This window comes from Aulostomus chinensis, chromosome 16 (assembly GCF_037954235.1).
Source record: "Aulostomus chinensis isolate RoL2024-O1b breed Wild chromosome 16, RoL_Achi_v1.0, whole genome shotgun sequence".
Taxonomy (NCBI): Eukaryota; Metazoa; Chordata; class Actinopteri; order Syngnathiformes; family Aulostomidae; genus Aulostomus; species Aulostomus chinensis.
In genome coordinates this window covers 691,653-712,954 of record NC_141335.1, presented here as the reverse complement: position 1 = coordinate 712,954, position 21,302 = coordinate 691,653, and the positions used below count along the sequence as shown (strand labels likewise).

At 47.3% G+C, this 21,302-nt stretch overlaps 1 protein-coding gene across 5 annotated transcripts in view; it reads left to right on the top strand.

The window, feature by feature from the left end:
• The window catches only part of bean1 (brain expressed, associated with NEDD4, 1), a 43,906-nt gene extending 22,628 nt beyond the window's left edge, over positions 1-21,278 (top strand). Inside the window, exons 3-8 of one of the 5 annotated variants that reach the window (XM_086181139.1) lie at positions 3,546-3,749; positions 5,099-5,240; positions 7,469-15,052; positions 15,656-15,744; positions 15,826-15,924; positions 19,792-21,278. In XM_086181139.1, coding sequence (XP_086037265.1) covers positions 3,546-3,749; positions 5,099-5,240; positions 7,469-7,835 — 713 coding nt within the window. In that variant the 3' untranslated portion in view covers positions 7,836-15,052; positions 15,656-15,744; positions 15,826-15,924; positions 19,792-21,278. Of the gene's footprint in view, positions 1-3,545; positions 3,750-5,098; positions 5,241-7,468; positions 15,053-15,655; positions 15,745-15,825; positions 15,925-19,791 lie in introns of those variants that run through there. The other 4 variants (XM_086181137.1, XM_086181136.1, XM_086181135.1 and 1 more) reach the window with 4 other exon arrangements.
• The last annotated feature ends 24 nt before the right edge of the window (positions 21,279-21,302 follow it).

The following is a 21,302-nucleotide window of genomic DNA, read 5'->3' as shown; positions in this document are numbered from 1 at the left end:
CATTGGGCTAAGCTAACTAGCCTGGACCTGAGCTAGCTGATGCTAACACTTCCCACCCACCACCAGCCATTGGGCTAAGCTAACCAGCTTGGACCTGAGCTAGCTGATGCTAACACTTCCCTCCCACCACCGGCCATTAGGCTAAGCTAACTAACCTGGACCTGAGCTAGCTGATGCTAACAATTCCCACCCACTACCAGCCATTGGGCTAAGCTAACTAGCCTAGACCTGAGCTAGCTGATGCTAACAACTCCCACCCTCTACCAGCCATTGGGCTAAGCTAACTAGCCTGGACCTGAGCTAGCTGATGCTAACAATTCCCACCCACTACCAGCCATTGGGCTAAGCTAAATTGCCTGGGTCTCAGCTGCCTGGAGGAGGGGCTCTGTCTACTCATCTGTCTCTGAGAATGATGGACAATAAGAGACATTCTTTAAAAGTGGGTGCTACCCTTTGAGACACGTTTTAATGTCATAGCTGTCAGTCAACATGACACCACGAATATTTAGAAAGTACAGTACAGATTGTATGTTTGTCCCCAGTCACCTTCAACTCTGCTCTATTTGAGCTCAGCTGGTTTTATAAGTTCCTCCTCTGTTTTGCCTTTATCTCCTCTTCACCCCCTCCCCCTCTCCTCCTTGTCCTCCTCCCCCTCCCCCTCTCCTCCTTGTCCTCCTCCTCCTGCTCTGTTGGTAATGTGACATGATGCTTTAATGGCCTGTGGTACTTCCTCCAACACGGAACCCCACCTGGCCTCTGTTCGATAGAACAACAGGAAGGATCAAGGAGAGGAAACAGCGAGATGGAGGGCGTAGGACAGACACGTTGTCTTTGTGTCTCCTGCTGTCCTCCAACCAGGCAGCAGGAAGGTTGGCTGCACCAGTGACAAGATGACACCTGTCACTTGAGGTCACAGCCACAAATACATCATCTTCAAATAGCAAACTTTTACTGGATGAACTCTTTAACCAACAGAACGTCAGCCTGCTGGTTTATGGACTCATAAACGAGAAACGAGACATGACCATTGTGGACGTGAAGGTGAAGCTTATTGCCATGGTGGCAGCTTGTCCACACCCAAAAGCACTTGTACGGTGGAGAAATTGTTTCCCCTGAAATCAGGGAGGTCAAGCACAGTTATCATCTTAAAACCTAAAATGTCTCACCATGTACGTGGACCACAGTCAGGTGATCACGTTTCAGCAGCAAAATAGATCTACTAGTTTACACAACTGACAAAAAAACGATTGGAAAAAAAACAGCAGAGGTGGCGGCGTTGGCCTCGTTTGTTGCGGCATCCTTCAGCTGTCAATTACACAGGAGTCTGAGAAAGGTCAAACAGCAGGAAGTCCAGCTGAGATGCAAACACAGGAAATGAACATGATATTTAATCAGCAACCCATACACACACACACACACACACACACACACACACACACACACGTGCAAGATGAAGACAAACAAACAGATTTGAGAGAAAACAGTGATGAGAAGAACTGAATTGTTCTGTAATCAAATGATGATGACTGACAGGGAAAGAATGTGTGTCTTTGTGTGTGTGTGTGTGTGTGTGTGTGTGTGTGTGTGTGTGTGTTTGTGTGTGTGTGTGTGTGTGTGTGTGTGATCTCATTATTCATCACACACTGAAATGGAATTGGTCCTGAGGGAGTGAGAGCTGCAAAGATGGCGAGGGGGGTTTTATAACAGCCTGACGTCAGAGTTAATCGGTCTGAGCGGCGACCAAGCGAGCGACTTCTGTAACTGAAGCTCCAAAAGCTCCAGTGACCACAGACGCTGGGTGATTCTCTGGCATGTTTAATGGACGCTGGTCAGTCATAGAGGCCACACTTTCAAGAGCTCTTCAGTGTTTATATTCATTGTATCTATGGCTGCTATGGTTACAGCTCCATTATCCCAGGACACAAGAACACGGAACACGTGTTTGACTGAGATAAAGCATGTCTGCCTCCATAACACCAGGAGTTGTCACACCCTTTACCGCAAGTTGGAAACCAATTCTTGTGTGATTTAACCTTTCTGTCACCAACCAAACAAGCTAGGTAGCAGCATCGTGTCAAAGGGCCAACTTTACGTCAAAGACAGTGAGAGCAAAGCAAGGTCAACTGACGCATGGACATGCGTGATCTGAATATGTTGGATGGACTTCCAAAAGTACAACAGCACAGATAGAGCTATTCCCTCCAGCTAACATTCATCGTGCTAGGCTAACTAGCCTGCATCTCAGCACTGGAAACAATGGACATCAAGAGACTTTTAGCAAAGTTTTGTTTTGTTGTCCCAAGTCATCCCAGAATAAATGACAATATGACGTTTCTTTGCAAAACATTTAAGCATTTAACACTCAAGTTCTGCAATTTGCATCAGCAATCTTGACGACCTCCATCTTAGCTGAACTTCCCCCTTGGTACCGGCACCAAAGGCAGGCTAACCACCTTTAAGATATTTTTGTTCTTCTTGACAACATTTGGCAATTAGTTTTAATTTTTCTTGAATTATAATAAACACTTTTGTTCTGGGGCGGCCCGGTGGAGCAGTGGTCCTCCCTGTGGCCCCCCAGCAAGAAGGTTGTGGGTGGAGCAGTGGTCCTCCCTGTGGCCCCCATCAAGAAGGTTGTGGGTGGAGCCCCGGCTGCAGCACGGGGTCTTTCTGGGTGAGTCTCCATGTTCTCCCTGTTCCTGCTGGGTTCTCTCTGGTACTCCAGCTTCCTCCACAGTCCAAAGACATCAAGAGGGACCAGGTTAATCCAGACTCTAAATTGACCGTAGGCGTGGCTGGGAGAGCCAATGGTTGTCTGTCTCTATGTGTTGGCCCTGCCATGGACTGGTGACCTGTCCAGGGGGAAGGCTGCTGGGATAGGCTCCACCCCCACCACCCTCAACAGGAGGAGAGGGAGAACATGGAGGGAGGGATGGATGGATGGGTGTGTAGATGGATGGATGGATGGATGGATGATGGATGGATGGATGGATGGATGATGGATGGATGGATGGATGGATGGATGGATGATGGATGGATGGATGGATGGATGATGGATGGATGGATGGATGGATGATGGATGGATGATGGATGGATGGATGATGGATGGATGGATGATGGATGGATGGATGGATGGATGGATGATGGATGGATGGATGATGGATGGATGGATGGATGATGGATGGATGATGGATGGATGGATGGATGGATGATGGATGGATGGATGATGGATGGATGATGGATGGATGGATGATGGATGGATGGATGGATGGATGGATGGATGATGGATGGATGGATGATGGATGGATGGATGGATGATGGATGAATGGATGGATGGATGGATGGATGATGGATGGATGATGGATGGATGGATGATGGATGGATGATGGATGGATGGATGATGGATGGATGATGGATGGATGGATGGATGGATGGATTTTTGCTCTCTTGAATCTGAACCTGCTTGTATAGCTTCAGAGGGTGATGGTGCTCTAGGCTCCAGCTTACATGTTGAAACCCTTTTAACCCCTCATGACCTCCATCTGCAGTGAGCTCCAACCAGAGCCATGGGGAATACCCAGACTGCAGGACTGAGAGGGAGTCGGGGGGGGAGGCGTCTCTCCTGGTGTCCCCGCTGGTGGTGGCAGGGATTGTCATAGGTCTGGTCCTCTTCCTCTCCTGCATCACCATCATCGTTGGCAGCCTTCGCAAAGACAGTCGCCTGAGGAATCCACACCTGCGAGCCAGCTACGGTGAGTTCATGACACAGCTGGTAAAACATAAAACAGGACATGACTACAAGAGTTCTTTAGAAAGTTCTCAAGCTTGAATGAGCCAAAAGGACTGAACACTGATAACTGCATTCACACTGTTGAAGGACTGATGACGCTGCAGGTTCCAGCAGTTAGTCAGCAGCCACTCAGCAAGCTGGACGTTGATGCTTTGTTGCTGCTATAAAAAAGAAGTACAAGGATACAAGTTAACAAAGATGAGGGAAGAGAACAGAATATGACAATGAAGACCAGCGTCTTCAAGACATCAGCTGGAAATATCGTTGTTCCCTGTGTGTCCAGGCTGGAGACCTGAAATCAGGTGCATGGTTTTCAACAACTGGAAATATCAGCAGGTTCAGTTCTACATCAGATCCACCAGTAAACACCAGACTGGTGGATGTTGGAGGTTCAGTTCTACATCAGATCCACCAGTAAACACCAGACCGGTGGATGTCGGAGGTTCAGTTCTACATCAGATCCACCAGTAAACACCAGACCGGTGGATGGTGGAGGTTCAGTTCTACATCAGATCCACCAGTAAACACCAGACTGGTGGATGGTTGAGGTTCAGTTCTACATCAGATCCACCAGTAAACACCAGACTGGTGGATGGTGGAGGTTCAGTTCTACATCAGATCCACCAGTAAACACCAGACTGGTGGATGGTGGAGGTTCAGTTCTACATCAGATCCACCAGTAAACACCAGACTGGTGGATGGTGGAGGTTCAGTTCTACATCAGATCCACCAGTAAACACCAGACTGGTGGATGGTTGAGGTTCAGTTCTACATCAGATCCACCAGTAAACACCAGACTGGTGGATGGTGGAGGTTCAGTTCTACATCAGAGTCTGAAAAACCTGGGTTGCTAACAAGAGTCTAGAGGAGCCTACAGAGGTCATGGAGGTCATTAAAAGTCTTCAGGGGAAACACAAGAAGCCTGAAGCTTAGTGGTGTTGACCTTGAAGTCATGTGACCCTGGTGTAGCTCCGCCCTAGGCTACCCTTAGCTTAGCACTGCTAACCGTAGCATCCAGGCTTCCAGCATCATCAGAGGGTTCATTAGTGAAGATGATCTTAATGAACTAAACCTGGAAGATCATCAACTTTTGTTCACCAGAGCTGATTTACTGATTCAATCACCACAATCACATGGAGCGATCCTATTGGCTGCTGGGGGAGGGACTAGGAGATGACCACTTCCTGTTGGACTACAAACGCACCTCATACCTGAATGGGAAAAGGTGTAAATGCATTTACTGAGTTCTCCAGTCACGCACATATACACAAAACAAATTAATAAAAATGACACAACCATCTTCCCCCGCAGGTCCAGATGGTTTTTCCTTCGGCGGGTCAGCAGGAGACCTGAGGTCCAGCTGCTTAGAGGACTTCCCTCCTAGCCTGGACTTCGACTCTTACAGAGAGACCCTATCACAGGTCAACACCTTGTACCCTGACTCACCTCCACGGTATGAACTGGTCCATTTATGCAGATGGTAAAAAAATATGTCATTTCTTACACTCACGGGAAAATGAAACATAGGATCTGCTCAGTCTGGCAGTTGATTGCGTCATGTATGCTTCGGTCATAAAAGCTAAAAAAAAAAAATCAAATAAAGTAAAGAGTAAACCTGAATATTTTTGCAGGGTCAAAAAAATCGTGATGCTTGTCTTGCCATTTAAGTCAAATGTCAAATCTAAAGTGTAGGTGGCATCCTGCCACCCCCGCTGATATCTGACACTTGGTTTGACCCGTCTTTGTGGTATTCATTTATTAGGATGTCCTGTTTCCTTTGCTGCCCTTTGAGGAATTGCAGGTGTGTTTGTGTGTGTGTGTTTGTGTGTGTGTGTGTTTGTGTGTGTGTGTGTGTGTAAGACTCCCTAAAGGCCAATGCCATGGTGTGTTTGATCTAAATGTCAGGTGGTCTAATTGCCGACTTTAATAATTCACATGCACCCCTCCCCTATCGTGTGTGTGTGTGTGTGTGTGTGTGTGTGTGTGCGAGGGTGTGCGTGCACGTGCGTTACACTACTGATCCATGCTGAAGCGTCTCATGGACACGTCCCAGGTGTCCAGCTGGAACTGTGTGACACACCTCAACGCTTCAGTGATGAGAGCTCATGAGAGTGCGACACACAGTGTGAGACAGGGCGTCATCATGAACAATAACAACTGTTGTGTTTGTGCATTTTCAACCTGGAGACAACGAGCATCAATAGTGACACGAACCACAACATTCAGGTTCTTTGTCTTCCTCGTTGGTGCTTCATTGGCAGAATTGTGAGAAAGATCATTTCCTTCCCTGGGCCAAATGTAGGTTTCCCATCTTCTCCTGTGACACATCTCTTGAGTGTTGTCATGACAAAATGCAATTTCTTCAGTGACATCATTGCTGCACTTTCATGTTGCATCCAAACCACACCTTGCACATTCATGATTCAAAATGGCCAGTTGGGTTGAGAAAGAAAATGGAAAGGGGAAGCCAGAGGGGAGAGCGAGCCAGCTACGTCAGCTCTGTTCTGACCAGCCTGAAGTCTGGGACAGCAGCCAACACACACACACACACACACACACACACACACACACACACACACACACACACACACACACACTGCGCATTGTGTTTATCACGAAGCTGGCATGGTATTGTGGTATTGTTTGGTTCCCTGAGAACAAGTAGGTAGTTGAAGTCATGTGATGATCCTGCACTGCGTGTGAGTTTGTAGCAGATGGTTGAGAGAGACTGAGAGAACGCAGATCAACACCTCACCTACTGAGACTGAGAACACTTCCGACATGAACACACACACACACACACACACAGGGCCATATGTCATATTAGATTTGTCTCCTTACTAACTCAGGAGAACATCACCATGGAGCAGGAGTCAGTACCAGAGGTCCTCCCTCCTGCCGGGACCTGAACACGTGGCCCTGTAACCAATAGAAATATCAATGATCTCTCTCTGGATGGCACTGTGCTGTTTTGAACATCTTTCTAAAAGTCTTGTTGACCAATCAGATTGTTTGGTGGGAGCAAGCAGACAGAAAGACTGATGGACAGATGAACTGGTACCTGTGATAGGGTGAGCGGTGCTGACACGTTCATCCATCCAGCACTCACACTCCTTCTTCTTCTTCTCTTAAGAGAAGAAGAATAAAAGAATAAACATCTTAGTAAGATACTTCACCCAAATACTCACTAGAAGGTGTCCTCAGAAACCTGATCTGTGTGTGTGTGTGTGTGTGTGTGTGTGTGTGTGTGTGTGTGTGTGTGTGTGTGTGTGCGCGCGCGTTAAAGAGATATTGTGTATCGTCCCCGGAATCGACAAAAATGACAGACGCTTCTCTAGAGTACTGAGACCCAGGCTAGTTAGCTTCGCACAATGAATGGTAGTGGGTGGGAAGTGTTAGCATAGCCCTCTCATGCAGGTGGTTCTCACCCAACCAAGGCTATGAGTGTTGGAGTCCCAGGGTGGATCAACATTTTCTTTACATTTTCTTTTCATTACTTGAATTTACTTTTAACCTTGTGTTGCTGCTGGTGGTTCACATCAAACAAATAAACACTCAGCAGCTGGAACGTTACTTCGAACAGCGTTTCGTTGCTCACGTTCAAATATCAGAATACATTTTGTGTAATATTTCAAATCTGTGTCCCTGGTGTGTTCTGACTGTCACCTCTTGTCTCCACAGTTACGATGAGTGTGTTGGCCCCGGTTCCACTCAGATTTACATCCCTACAGATGACCCGCCTCCCTACTCCCTATTGGACCCCTGTCAGAGGGGCGCGGAGGAAGAGGAGCCATCAATTCATTCTTCAGATGGTGGCGAAACGTCCGCAAACGCCATGTGGTCCTGCCCCTCCGGCTTGGTTCTGGGAGTCCAGGGGCATCAAGACATGGCTTCCATCTCCTTCTCACTGGATGCAGCTCCACCTTATGAGACAGTGCTTGTGGAGCAGGGACAGCCCCTCCCTCTCATGCCATGTGACTTTTACAAACACCAATCAGAGCAGGGGGACGATGGTGACCCCCAGCAGCCAGGGACTAGCTGGACCTAGCTGAGTTTTCTATGGATCCACATGAGCTGCTCTCATGGTGCCTGCCAACCTTCCTGGGCTCCACATTCAACAGCAGGACAGCACAAGACCAATCAGACGGCGCCACTCACCGTCCACAGTGCACCCTGTAGGACACTTCAGTTGTTTTCCGGTCACCTACGTCACTGCTCGTCTCCACTGGAAGGACACAAAATCATGAGATGTGCCGCCAAACTCTGGACCTGGACCAGGTGTTCACATCTTCTGCCATGATAAAGCTGGGCACGTCTCAGCGCCACGGAGACTCCTCTACCACGCCACTTTCCTTCAGGACAACATACAGACTCAGCTCGTGGTGTAGAGTTTCCAGGCAGACATTTTGTCTCCTCTGTCTACAAATAACGGCAGCAGCGTTTTCGTGTCACTTGAGATGGAGCTCCTCCTACTTCCCGTCCTGGATCATCTAGGTGACGTCCTTCAGTAGAGACGTGTCCTTCTGGAGACATTCAGGTTTCATGTACACACCGGAACATTCAACGGTCAAACGTTCAACGTCAGAATTTTTCCAATCGCCTGAAAATCGACCACATTTCAAATGTATTAATTTATGCAAATTGGATTGCAACTCTTTTGTTATTGCCAAATTTTAGGCGAGTCAATATTTGTTTTGCTTTTTTTGATTTTTCAAAAACAAGGAAAAATCTAAGGTGAGTAAATCACCCAGTGACGTACAGTCACAAGAAAATCATTAAACGAACAGAGGTGCGCTTCAACAGGGCTCTCGCGCTGTCAGTGCCCAGGCCCTAATTACCACACAATTTTTTAAAATTATAAGAATAAAAGGATATTTGCAGTTGTCATTTTCATGTCTTCAAACGTCAGATATCTTGTGAGAAGGTTTCTGAAGACAAAGTGCTGAAAATAAAATGGAACTGTTGTCTTTGTTAGGATCCCAAAGAGACCCTGAAGGGGCGACGTACACAACGAGCACGCGCCACGCACCCCCTTCCTCCCTCCGACAGGATGTTGTGCGTGGCGTCCTCAGCGAGCACAGTACTGTTTGCCAGTTGGCTGGTGTTGGCGTGCTGGTGTGTTTCTTTGGTTCTGGAGCGTCCCGGTTGTGTCGGTTGGTCCTTGAACATGTAGGAACATGAAAGCAGCTTAGAGCTGCTGACACTTGTTGCTCCACTGACCTGAGACACGTGGGACGCCCCTGGAGGTGGAGTGGTGTTACTACACCAGCAGCAGGCGGTTCTGGATCTAACAGCACTGCTGGACCCCAGCAGACTAATGTAGCATGTGGGCTCCTGCTGGGTGGGCGGAGGTCTCCCCCCTGAGGTGGGTGCGTGGCTCTCACCTACACCAGTAGACGGGGAGAGATGGAAGCTTGATTGGCCCTCATGAGGGAACCATCATGAACGTTCTAAGTAAGGCAAAGGAGGATGTTTTAAGAAAATCTATGAAGTTCTGTAAAGGTCCTGGATGTTGCTCACCTCTGAAGAACCTTTCGTAACTCTGAGAGAACCTTCGTTCCCAGACAGTCGATGAGCAACAGTTGAAGAAGTCGTCAAATGGTTCCTGACCTTTTTCAGAGATTCTAGTCGCTTAACTAAGCTACAGATCATTAATGTTCTTCATGAAGAATCAAATCCTGACAAAGACAGTTCATTTTGGAACATTCCAACCTTCAAATCAGCCTGGAGACACCCAGACCTGTAGACGCATCAGCGGTTATGAAAGCGGCGCCGTTCGGCGTTCGCCTGGAATGACAAGCAGCTGTAATGTTCCGTTACTGTTCTTCCTACAGATTTTGTATTCTTGAAGTGTTTTCTATGTTGTTTTGTGTTCAAAGATGTGCCTACTCGCCCTCAGACTGTTAGCTTGAACACGGTAGCCATATGCTAACGTCAATGCAACGATCCACTGCTGTTCAACGTCATTATCAATAAGCCATCAATGACCAGTAGCTAGCATGTTTAGCAACAAAGCCACAGCATTTGTTGGTCTCAAGTTTTGAAATTTGTTATGAAAGAGAACAACATTGAGATCAGTTTTATAAACTGTCAAAGTCAGGATTGTTGATTTGGAAGACTTTATAAAATGTTCTAGAATTAATAAGCAATAAAACCATTGAAATCTTTCCACTGGACAGTGTGGGGGCGGCGTCTACGTCTTCCATGTACATCAGTATCAGTCAACAACCGATCGTTCATCCTTCATTTCTACTTTGACACATTCAACAGAGACAAGTCAATGCTTCAGTCCAGAGCATGAAGCTGCTGACACGGTCCCTGTTAGATCAGCTGAGCCTGTCTCCTGCTCCGGATCAGCAGTGGCAGATGAGTCAACAGGACGAACCTCAACGGCGACTCGTCCATCTTCTACTGCATACATCATCCATTCTTCCTCCAAATATCATCAACCACTCGCCATCAGACCTCTTCAATTCATGACAATGTTTCCCCCTGAGTGACTTCTCCTGGCTGGATCTCCCCTTCCCACCCCGTTCCTGTCCACCTGCCCTCCTGACGGAAAGGTCAGGGGTCAAGTGAAGGTGGACAGGAGAACAGATAAGGAGTCAGGAGAAGAGGATGGCGGCGCTCAACCTGATGACACTCACTAACCAACGTGATGAAGCGACGGCCATGTTGCTGACGTGCGTCTGCCTCATGGAACTACAATGTTCTGTAGATGGACTACAGAACGGCCATCTTAGATCCTTCAGCTTCTTCGTAGTAAAAATAGAACTCCATTACTGAGGTGGAACTCTGATAAAAGCTGTCAGTAACAAAGGGGACAGGAAATGATGTCACACTGAAAATGTATACTCCTCCTGTCAATCACATTTCTCCTAGTTATTAGTGGGAAATGATTGACAGGTGAAAGACTGACAGGTGTGTTGGTCTCCTCATCTCCGGTGACATCATCTCTTCATTTTCAGTTTCAGCATCAAACATGGTGGTTCTGGTTCTGGCTTCAGTTCTGGTCCAATCTGTGATGAACAGAACCCAGATTCACCTTTGCTAGACAGCTGTTCTATCAAAGTAGAGGAACAAACCTCCCTGGAGGCTCACGTGTGTCTGATGATGGTGCTGATTGGTTGTTGTGGTGAACACCTGAGTGGGGCGTCACTGTCGGAGCTGCTGCAGCAAGGAATTGTGGGACGGCATCGTGCCTCGTCTCCTGTCCTGGCAGGAAGACGCTCTGGTGTACCGATGCTAACAGAGGAGCTAACAGAGGAGGCTGGAGCTCCTTCCTGAGAGTCCTCGAGTTCCAGCTGCTCCCATCACATGGACAAAACTGAAAGAGTCCCTTTATCAGCTGAAACCAGTTCTCTGTTTCCATTGGTCATGAGTTTGTTATGAAAGAAAACAAACACAAAATGACATAAAATTTGCAAATAATTTACATTTGCTAAATGAACAAAGCAGGATGTGGAAACACGCAATTCTAATAAACTCTGACGTAGTGAAGGTTAAAGTCACGTGACCGTCCAGCTGTTTCCTCCGTGGTCGTCATCTTCAGCAGCAGCACGTCCAACACCAGCTGGTACCAGAGAACTGGTCCCACTGACAGTCCCTCCTCCAGAACCCCCTCCATACTCACCTGCTCGACGTCTGCAGACCAGAACAGACCCCCCTGCTGTGGGCCCTGGTTTTCTTCTTCTACTCTGTCTGTCACAGACGTCATAATGTTGTTTATACTGCCACCTACTGACGGAACCACACACTACATAACCTGCTCCATTCACTCAGAACCACTTGATGGGAACAGCTGTCGTAACCTTTCCTCTTTGTGGAATTTCTAAAATTCTCTTCAAAAATGTTCTTGAATTTTTACGGAAGTTCCGGTGTCCTGGCCAGTGAAGAATTTCCTGGATAAAGAAAGACGAGTGTCAATGAACGTTTTTCCTGTTGGTGTTGCTCGGCTTCAGTCTCCAGGCGGCGGGTGTCCTGGACCCTCCACAGAGGCATGATGGGAAAAAACAATTGAATGAATTTAAGATTTCTGACAAAGGCAACTTTCATGCTTCAATGACCAACAACCTTTTGTTTTTTCTTTTTCTTTTTTTTAGCATATTAAGCAAAATGTCACATTTCACTTCAGGTTTTCGAAAGTGTGACTTTCAGATAAGATGAAAAATTCAGTATTGTTCTGATGGTGACATTTAAGTTCGTTAAATGTTTTCCATACTTTTATTTGCAATATATTTCAGGCGTAAGTAGTTCCTCAAATGAACAGACTATTGTTATTGAACGAGACAAATCATTGGTGTTTTCTACCTTAAACATAAAATTTCCCTTTATCTGACCTTACATGAACGTATTTAATCAGAACTTTGTTTCTAGCTTAATTCCCAGTGTTGCTTTTCCCATTTGGAATCAAAACGACTCCAAACAGAACAAGAGATTCCACAAAAGTGACTTTTGCTTGACCAACATGTGCTTCTCCTCACATTCTGAACTTTGTTCCAGTATATCATCTTGATTTATATGATTTGTAAAAATAAACACATTTCTGCATGTGGATATTAAAAATATTCATCATCACAGGAGAGATGTTCCCAGCAATGGCGCCGTTTTGCCAATGACCACTAGAGGGCGGTGCAGAGGCATATGGAGGCGTTGAGCTTCCCGTGTGGTCAAGAGTGTGGACAGGAGCAGGGGACATTTTGTTGGTTTGCTCTCCTAAATGAGGGTCAGGTGACTGTCTGACGAGTGTCACTCATTTCTCTGTTCACCTGCGAGGCTACAAACTTCATTTACATGTTACAAAGTGCAGTTGTCATCTGTATGTGTTGATAAAAATGACTCTAATATGAACCTGATTCTTCAGAGGGTGACCTCACCTGTGTCCTGTTGGCTCCAACATTTGGAGTGTGGAATTTTTTCTCTGGAACTACGAAACTGTAGCAATTTAGAATCTGAACTGGAGCAGAGGAGGAAGTGTGATGACGGGAACTGTCGTGATACTTCGACCAAAAAGTGTATTTTACCCTCCAAGTACTCACTAACAGGAGTACTCAGCTCACGCAGGTGTTTCTCCCTCCTCCACCTCTTCTGAGTGACTCCAGAATGGAGGAAGAACCAGCCGTGCAGATTTAGCTTCCAGACCGAGGATCAGGAATCTATGAACACCTGGACTGGAGTTCAGAACGAGCTAGAACACTTCTGGTTCTGTGCCACGCATCAGTGCTGAGTGCCACCAGCTGGTATATGCAGACTAACCAACTCACGTGTTCATACTAAGGATGAAGTGGAAGGCTTTTTTGTTTTGTGGTGAATAAAACTGGAACTAAAATGAGGTCAATTACCCTTCACACCAGCAGCGATGAGGGCAGAACTGCCCAGCTTGACTACGAACCACAGCAGCTCTGCCTTCGTGCCAACACTTGCTGTTGCTTCAGAGAACCTGATCTCAAGTGACCTGAAACAGAGGCTGAAGGATTTGCATCCATGTCAGGAAGGTGGGCGTAGTCCCATCAACACGTGGCCGCCTGGAGGCTGATTAGACGTTGTGTGCTTGGAAGAACTTGAATTTCTACATTTTCTTTCGAGTCCCTCGGACACACAGACTTCCTGCTGCTGGAGGCAACCAGACAAAGATGAACAACGGCAGGCAGCCAGATGTCTGGTGCACGAAAACACCGCGGAAATGAAGTGTGAGCTGCTCTCGTGAACGTTGACCTCATCACACGTCATTTCACACTTGACCTCTGTGCCTTGTCAGGGTTCAGTGGAGGAGTTTCCTGCCTTCTTCCTGGTTGGGAGCATCAGTTGAGCTGAGCAGAAGTCAGGCTGCTCCCCAGCTGACAGCTCTGTTTGACCACTGCTAGAATTCATGTCATGGCAGGAACCATCAGCTCAGTAGAGAGGAGCCACATCCCTCAGTGCTCTAAGACCTGAAGGTCACTCAGTCCAGGAAACTGGAAAAACTTTGAATGCGTCTCTAAGTGCAATCGTAAAAACCATCAAGCGCCACGATGAAACCGGCTCACATGAGGACGGCCCAGGAGAGGAAGACCAAGAGACTCCTCTGCTGCTGAGGAGGACTTCATCCCAGTCCCCAGCCTCAGGAACCACCAGTGAACAGCTCCTCAGACTGGAGCCCAGATGAACGTCTCAGAGTTCTGGTAGCAGACACGTCTCTGCACCAACGGTTCAGAGGAGACGGCGCCAATCAGGCCTTGATGGTCCAACAGCTGCTAGGAAACCACCAGCAAGGAGAAGCAACCAGCAGAGGAGGTTTGTTTGGACCAGAACCACAAGGAGTGGACATGAGACCAGAGGACATCTGGGCTTTGGTCTGATGAGTCCACATTTGAGATCTTTGGTTCCACCGCCGTGTCTTTGTGGGACACAGAAAAGGTGGAGGGACGTCTCTACATGCATGGTTCCCAGCGTGAAGCATGGAGGAGGAGGTGTGATGGTGGGGGGGCTTTACTGAACCAACATGGCTGCCACAGCGTCCTGCAGCAACACGCCATCCCACCCCGTCTGCGTTTAGTTGGACCGTCATGATGTTTCAGCAGGACGACGACCCAAACACACCTCCAGGCTGTGTGAGGGCTACTTGACCAAGAAGGAGAGTGATGGAGGGCGGCCCAGGTGACCTGGCCTCCAGTCACCTGACCTGAACCCAGTCTAGATGTTTGGGATGAGATGGAGTGCAGAGTGAAGGCCAAAGGGCCAACAAGTGCTCAGCACCTCTGGAACTCCTTCAAGACTGTTGGAGAACCGTTTCAGGCGATGACCTCATGAAGCTCACGGAGAGAACGCCAAGAGTGAGCAGAGCAGGAGTCAGAGGGAGGCTGTTTAGAAGAACCTAGAACGTAGAACCTGCTGGAGTTCTTGCATGATTTGATGACTACAGAATTCCAGATGTGTTCATTCATAGTTTTGATGCCTTCAGAGAGAACCGACAATGTAAACACTCATGAAAGTAAAGAGGAACCAGAAAAAGAGGAGGCGTGGCCACACTTCTGACTGCTGTGTACGTGGCTGGATCGTCCTGCATTCTGGAGTCACTAAGAAGTGACGAAGTGGGAGAAGCCTCAGTCAGGGTTGCAGGAATGTTCCCTGCTGAGGGGAAAGCAGCTTTACCTGCTCATCCACCACCCAGGTGGATTGTTAGGATGCCTCAGACGCACAAACACGCCTACCAACAAGGTTCATAAGTGACAACTCCCAGACCTCAAGCAGAATCTCATCGCTGAACATCGGTTGCCACACCTGCTGGTGAGATCGCTGGGTTAGGGTTCCGTTCAGCTCTGGATCTATAAATCTAACTCTGTAGATCTACAGATCTACAGATCCAGATCTGTGGATATAGATCTGTATCTGTAAATCTATAGATCCACAGATCTGGATCTGTAGATCTATAGATCCACTGATCTGTATCTGTAGATCTATAGATCTATATCCACAGATCTGGATCTGTAGATCTATAGATCCACAGATCTGGATCTGTAGATCTATAGATACAGATCTATATCCACAGATCTGTATCTGTAGATCTGTAGATCTATAGATCCACAGATCTGTATCTGTAGATCTGTAGATCTATAGATCCACAGATCTGTATCTGTAGATCTATAGATCTATATCCACAGATCTGGATCTGTAGATCTGTAGATCTATAGATCCACAGATCTGTATCTGTAGATCTATAGATCTATATCCACAGATCTGGATCTGTAGATCTGTAGATCTGTGGATATAGATCTACAGATCTACAGATCTGGTAGGTTGTAGGTTGTGAGCATGACTTCATATCCTAGCTGTTTATAAATCTATGTATGGAACGGCTGGCACACTCCAAATGTTTCCGTTCTCTTGTAGGAAAATGAGAGCTCAGCTGGTTCTCCTGCTGTTGGTGCTCGTGGTCGGGATCAAAGCACAGGACTCGGCTTCCCTGGACGATGACGAGGGTGCGTCATCCGTGTGCGAGCGTCACTGGCGTGCTGAATAGAAAAGACCTGATCCTGACAGCAAGTGTTCTGATCTTCTAGTCATTTCAGACGATGAGTTCCGCGCACAGTTGTTGGCGTTTGGGTGGGACATTGAAGACCTAAACCCTCCAGACGATGAGACGCTTGATGACATGGAAGGTCAGGGCGTGTGTGTGTGCGTGTGTTTGAGTTTGTGTGTGTGGGTTTGAGTTTGTGTGTGTGTGTGTGTTTGAGTTTGTGTGTGTGTGTTTGAGTTTGTGTGTGTGTGTTTGAGTTTGTGTGTGTGTGTGTGTTTGAGTTTGTGTGTGTGTGTTTGAGTTTGTGTGTGTGTGTTTGAGTTTGTGTGTGTGTGTGTGTTTGAGTTTGTGTGTGTGGGTTTGAGTTTGTGTGTGTTTGAGTTTGTGTGTGTGTGCGTGTGTGTTTGAGTTTGTGTGTGTGGGTTTGAGTTTGTGTGTGTTTGAGTTTGTGTGCGTGTGTTTGAGTTTGTGTGTGTGGGTTTGAGTTTGTGTGTGTTTGAGTTTGTGTGTGTGTGCGTGTGTGTTTGAGTTTGTGTGTGTGGGTTTGAGTTTGTGTGTGTTTGAGTTTGTGTGTGTGTGCGTGTGTGTTTGAGTTTGTGTGCGTGTGTTTGAGTTTGAGTGTGTGGGTTTGAGTTTGTGTGTGTTTGAGTTTGTGTGTGTGTGTTTGAGATTGTGTGTGTGTGCGTGTGTTTGAGTTTGAGTGTGTGTGTTTGAGTTTGTGTGTGTGTGTTTGAGTTTGTGTGTGTGTGTGTTTGAGTTTGTGTGTGTGTGCGTGTGTTTGAGTTTGTGTGTGTGTGCGTGTGTTTGAGTTTGTGTGTGTGTGTGTGTTTGAGTTTGTGTGTGTGTGCGTGTGTTTGAGTTTGTGTGTGTGTTTGAGTTTGTGTGTGTGCGTGTGTTTGAGTTTGTGTGTGTGCGTGTGTTTGAGTTTGTGTGTGTGTGTTTGAGTTAGTGTGTGTGTGTTTGAGTTTGTGTGTGTGTGTTTGAGTTTGTGTGTGTGTGTTTGAGTTTGTGTGTGTGTGCGTGTGTGTTTGAGTTTGTGTGTGTGTGCGTGTGTGTTTGAGTTTGTGTGTGTGTGTGAGTTTGTGTGTGTGCGTGTGTGTTTGAGTTTGTGTGTGTGTGCGTGTGTGTTTGAGTTTGTGTGTGTGTTTGAGTTTGTGTGCGTGTGTGTGTTTGAGTTTGTGTGTGTTTGAGTTTGTGTGTGTGTGTGCGTGTGTGTTTGAGTTTGTGTGTGTGTTTGTGTGTGTGTGCGTGTGTGTGTTTGAGTGTGTGCATGTGTGTTTGAGTTTGTGTATGTGTGCGTGTGTGTTTGAGTTTGTGTATATGTGTGCATGTGTGTGTTTGAGTGCGTGTATGTGTGTGTGTTTGAGTTTGTGTATGTGTGCGTGTGTGTTTGAGTTTGTGTATGTGTGCGTGTGTGTTTGTGTATATGTGTGCATGTGTGTGTTTGAGTGTGTGCACGTGTGCGTGTGTGTTTGAGTTTGTGTATGTGTGCATGTGTGTGTTTGAGTGTGTGCACGTGTGCGTGTGTGTTTGAGTTTGTATATGTGTGCGTGTGTGTTTGAGTTTGTGTATGTGTGCGTGTGTGTTTGTGTATATGTGTAGGTTTGAGTGTGTGCACGTGTGCGTTTGAGTTTGTGTATGTGTGCGTGTGTGTTTGTGTATATGTGTGCATGTGTGCGTTTGAGTTTGTGTGCGAGTGTTTGTGTATATGTGTGCATGTGTGTTTGAGTTTGTGTGCGTGTGTGTGTGTATATGTGTGCATGTGTGTTTGAGTTTGTGTGTGTGTGTGTTTGAGTTTGTGTGTGTGTGTTTGAGTTTGTGTGTGTGTGTGTTTGAGTTTGTGTGTGTGTTTGAGTTTGTGTGTGTGTGTGTTTGAGTTTGTGTGTGTGTGTTTGAGTTTGTGTGTGTGTGCGTGTGTGTTTGAGTTTGTGTGTGTGTGTGCGTGTGTGTTTGAGTTTGTGTGTGTGTTTGAGTTTGTGTGTGTGTGTTTGAGTTTGTGTGTGTTTGAGTTTGTGTGTGTGTGTGTTTGAGTTTGTGTGTGTTTGAGTTTGTGTGTGTGTGCGTGTGTGTTTGAGTTTGTGTGTGTGCGTGTGTGTTTGAGTTTGTGTGTGTGTGCGTGTGTGTGTTTGAGTGTGTGTGCGTGTGTGTTTGAGTTTGTGTATGTGTGCGTGTGTGTTTGAGTTTGTGTATATGTGTGCATGTGTGTGTTTGAGTGCGTGTATGTGTGTGTGTGTTTGAGTTTGTGTATGTGTGCATGTGTGTGTTTGAGTGTGTGCACGTGTGCGTGTGTGTTTGAGTTTGTGTATGTGTGCGTGTGTGTTTGAGTTTGTGTATGTGTGCGTGTGTGTTTGAGTTTGTGTATGTGTGCGTGTGTGTTTGAGTTTGTGTATGTGTGCGTGTGTGTTTGTGTATATGTGTGCATGTGTGTGTTTGAGTGTGTGCACGTGTGCGTGTGTGTTTGAGTTTGTGTATGTGTGCGTGTGTGTTTGAGTTTGTGTATGTGTGCGTGTGTGTTTGAGTTTGTGTATGTGTGCGTGTGTGTTTGTGTATATGTGTGCATGTGTGTGTTTGAGTGTGTGCACGTGTGCGTGTGTGTTTGAGTTTGTGTATGTGTGCGTGTGTGTTTGTGTATATGTGTGCATGTGTGCGTTTGAGTTTGTGTGCGAGTGTTTGTGTTATATGTGTGCATGTGTGCGTTTGAGTTTGTGTGCGTGTGTATATGTGTGCATGTGTATATGTGTGCATGTGTGCGTGTGTGTTTGAGTTTGTGTGCGTGTGTGTGTGTATATGTGTGCATGTGTATATGTGTGCGTGTGTGTGTTTGAGTGCGTGCAGGACACTTCAGAGGTCCGAGAGGAGGCAGGAGAAGGCTTGCAGGAGTCCCACTCGGAGTCTGTGGGTGGGACACCCAGGAATCTTTCTCAGCTCTGATCTCTCTGACATCACTGGGAACATCAAAGAAGGGCCTGAAGAGTTCAGTCATTAAACTCTCAGTCTGCTGTGACGTTTGAGGACTTTGTAAATGTATCAGTGCATCATTCTGATCATACGTGCACTCTCACAGCTGTTCAACAGCCTGTCCCTCTGGGGCTTTTCACGCCTCGCTGACCAGCCAACTTCAGCGCTGTCAGGCGTTTGCCTGCTGGGTTGATGGAGCTCAGGGTGTCAGAGCTCTGAAATCTTGGTCTTCTGAGGTGTCTTGAACGCAGCATATGACTCGAGGGCTGAAAACCCTCCCAGAACTATTTACTGCAGAGAACTGTCTTCAGGGGTCTAAAGTTGTTATCACAATGTGGCGTTCTATCTGTTCTAGTGGAACTCTTCACTCAGCCACTGCTGCGGTTGCTTCAGATACTCGTGGATGCAGTAATAGTACTCTGAAGTGATCGTGACTGCAGTGAGAACACAGTACATCCCTGATTGGGTCAATGGCAGGAAGTGAGCTAACACCCAGGCCATCATGGGGTGCCTCACTCGGACTTCAGTCCCGTTTCTGCTGAACATCCGAAGCCAAGAGTTGAGCTTTTGCCACGCTACACTTTTGACCAATCAGGATGAGTTCTGTGAACACGTGACTCCAGCCCAGAAACGTGTCAGGTGTCCGTCTGCCTCCATACAAGTACATCACATTTCAGTCTTGTCCCTCAGTGCTTCAGATTCACTCAAACGTAGAAACACCCAGGGAGAAGCAGACGCCTCCTTCGCTCCGTGTCAGTCGTCAAACGCGTTTCTTTTTGTTGACTTCTTCGCCTGCGGTGGGTTTCCAGGGAATTCCCTGTTTTGCTTTAAACTTCCCAAACTGAAAATACTTTCTGCTTGAATCAGTGTTCACAAGGGAGGCGAAGCGCTCATTCCCCCTCATACTTCTGTGGTTACTTTGGGAAAGAAACGCACGACGGACGAGAGAGCAGGACTTGACCCTCCTCCGAGGCTCGTCCTCGTTCACCTGAAGGCCGGCTGGGTTGAAACGGTCCGACGTGGATCTTAATGTTCTCTCGTGTCCCCGCAGGACGAGATGATGACCCATGAGAGCTGAGGGAATCAACTCCTGATCACATTTTGACCAGAGCCCAAAAGAAACGCTGCTGTTCAAATAAAATGGAAGAGTCCAGACTCCGTGTCTCCTTGCTGTCATTTAATAAAAGAATAATAATTCCATCCGAGCGACAGGTCCTTAGACCGGCCCTTCACCTCCACACGGCTCGTTTGTTCCTGCACCAGTTTGCAATTTTAGATGCAAAATAATGTTTACATCATCCCTCATCCCTCCATCCATCATCCATCCATCCATCATCCATCCTTCATCCCTCCATCCATCATCCATCCTTCATCCCTCCATCCATCATCCATCCATCCATCATCCATCCATCCATCATCCATCCATCCATCCCTCCATCCCTCATCCCTCCATCCATCATCCATCCATCCATCAATCATCCATCCATCCATCATCCATCCATCCATCCCTCCATCCCTCATCCCTCCATCCATCATCCATCCATCCATCCATCATCCATCCATCCATCCCTCCATCCCTCATCCCTCCATCCATCATCCATCCATCCATCCATCATCCATCCATCCATCATCCATCCATCATCCATCCATCATCCATCCATCCATCATCCATCCATCATCCATCCCTCCATCCCTCATCCCTCCATCCATCATCCATCCATCATCCATCCATCCATCATCCATCCATCATCCATCCCTCCATCCCTCATCCCTCCATCCATCATCCATCCATCCATCCATCCCTCATCCCTCATCCATCCATCCATCCATCATCCATCCTTCATCCCTCCATCCATCATCCATCCTTCATCCCTCCATCCATCATCCATCCTTCATCCCTCCATCCATCATCCATCCATCCATCCATCCATCCATCATCCATCCATCCATCATCCATCCATCCATCCTTCATCCATCCATCCATCCCTCATCCATCCATCATCCATCCATCCTTCATCCCTCCATCCATCATCCATCCATCCATCATCCATCCATCCATCCATCATCCATCCATCATCCATCCTTCATCCCTCCATCCATCATCCATCCATCCATCCATCCATCATCCATCCATCATCCATCCATCCATCCTTCATCCATCCATCCATCCTTCATCCATCCATCCATCCATCCATCCTTCATCCATCCATCCATCCATCCATCCATCCTTCATCCATCCATCATCCATCCATCCATCATCCATCCTCCATCCATCCATCCTCCCTCCCTCCCTCCATGTTCCCCCTCTCCTCCTGTTGAGGGTGGTGGGGGTGGAGCCTATCCCAGCAGCCTTCCCCCTGGACAGGTCACCAGTCCATGGCAGGGCCAACACATAGAGACAGACAACCATTGGCTCTCCCAGCCACGCCTACGGTCAATTTAGAGTCTGGATTAACCTGGTCCCTCTTGATGTCTTTGGACTGTGGAGGAAGCTGGAGTACCAGAGAGAACCCAGCAGGAACAGGGAGAACATGGAGACTCACCCAGAAAGACCCCGTGCTG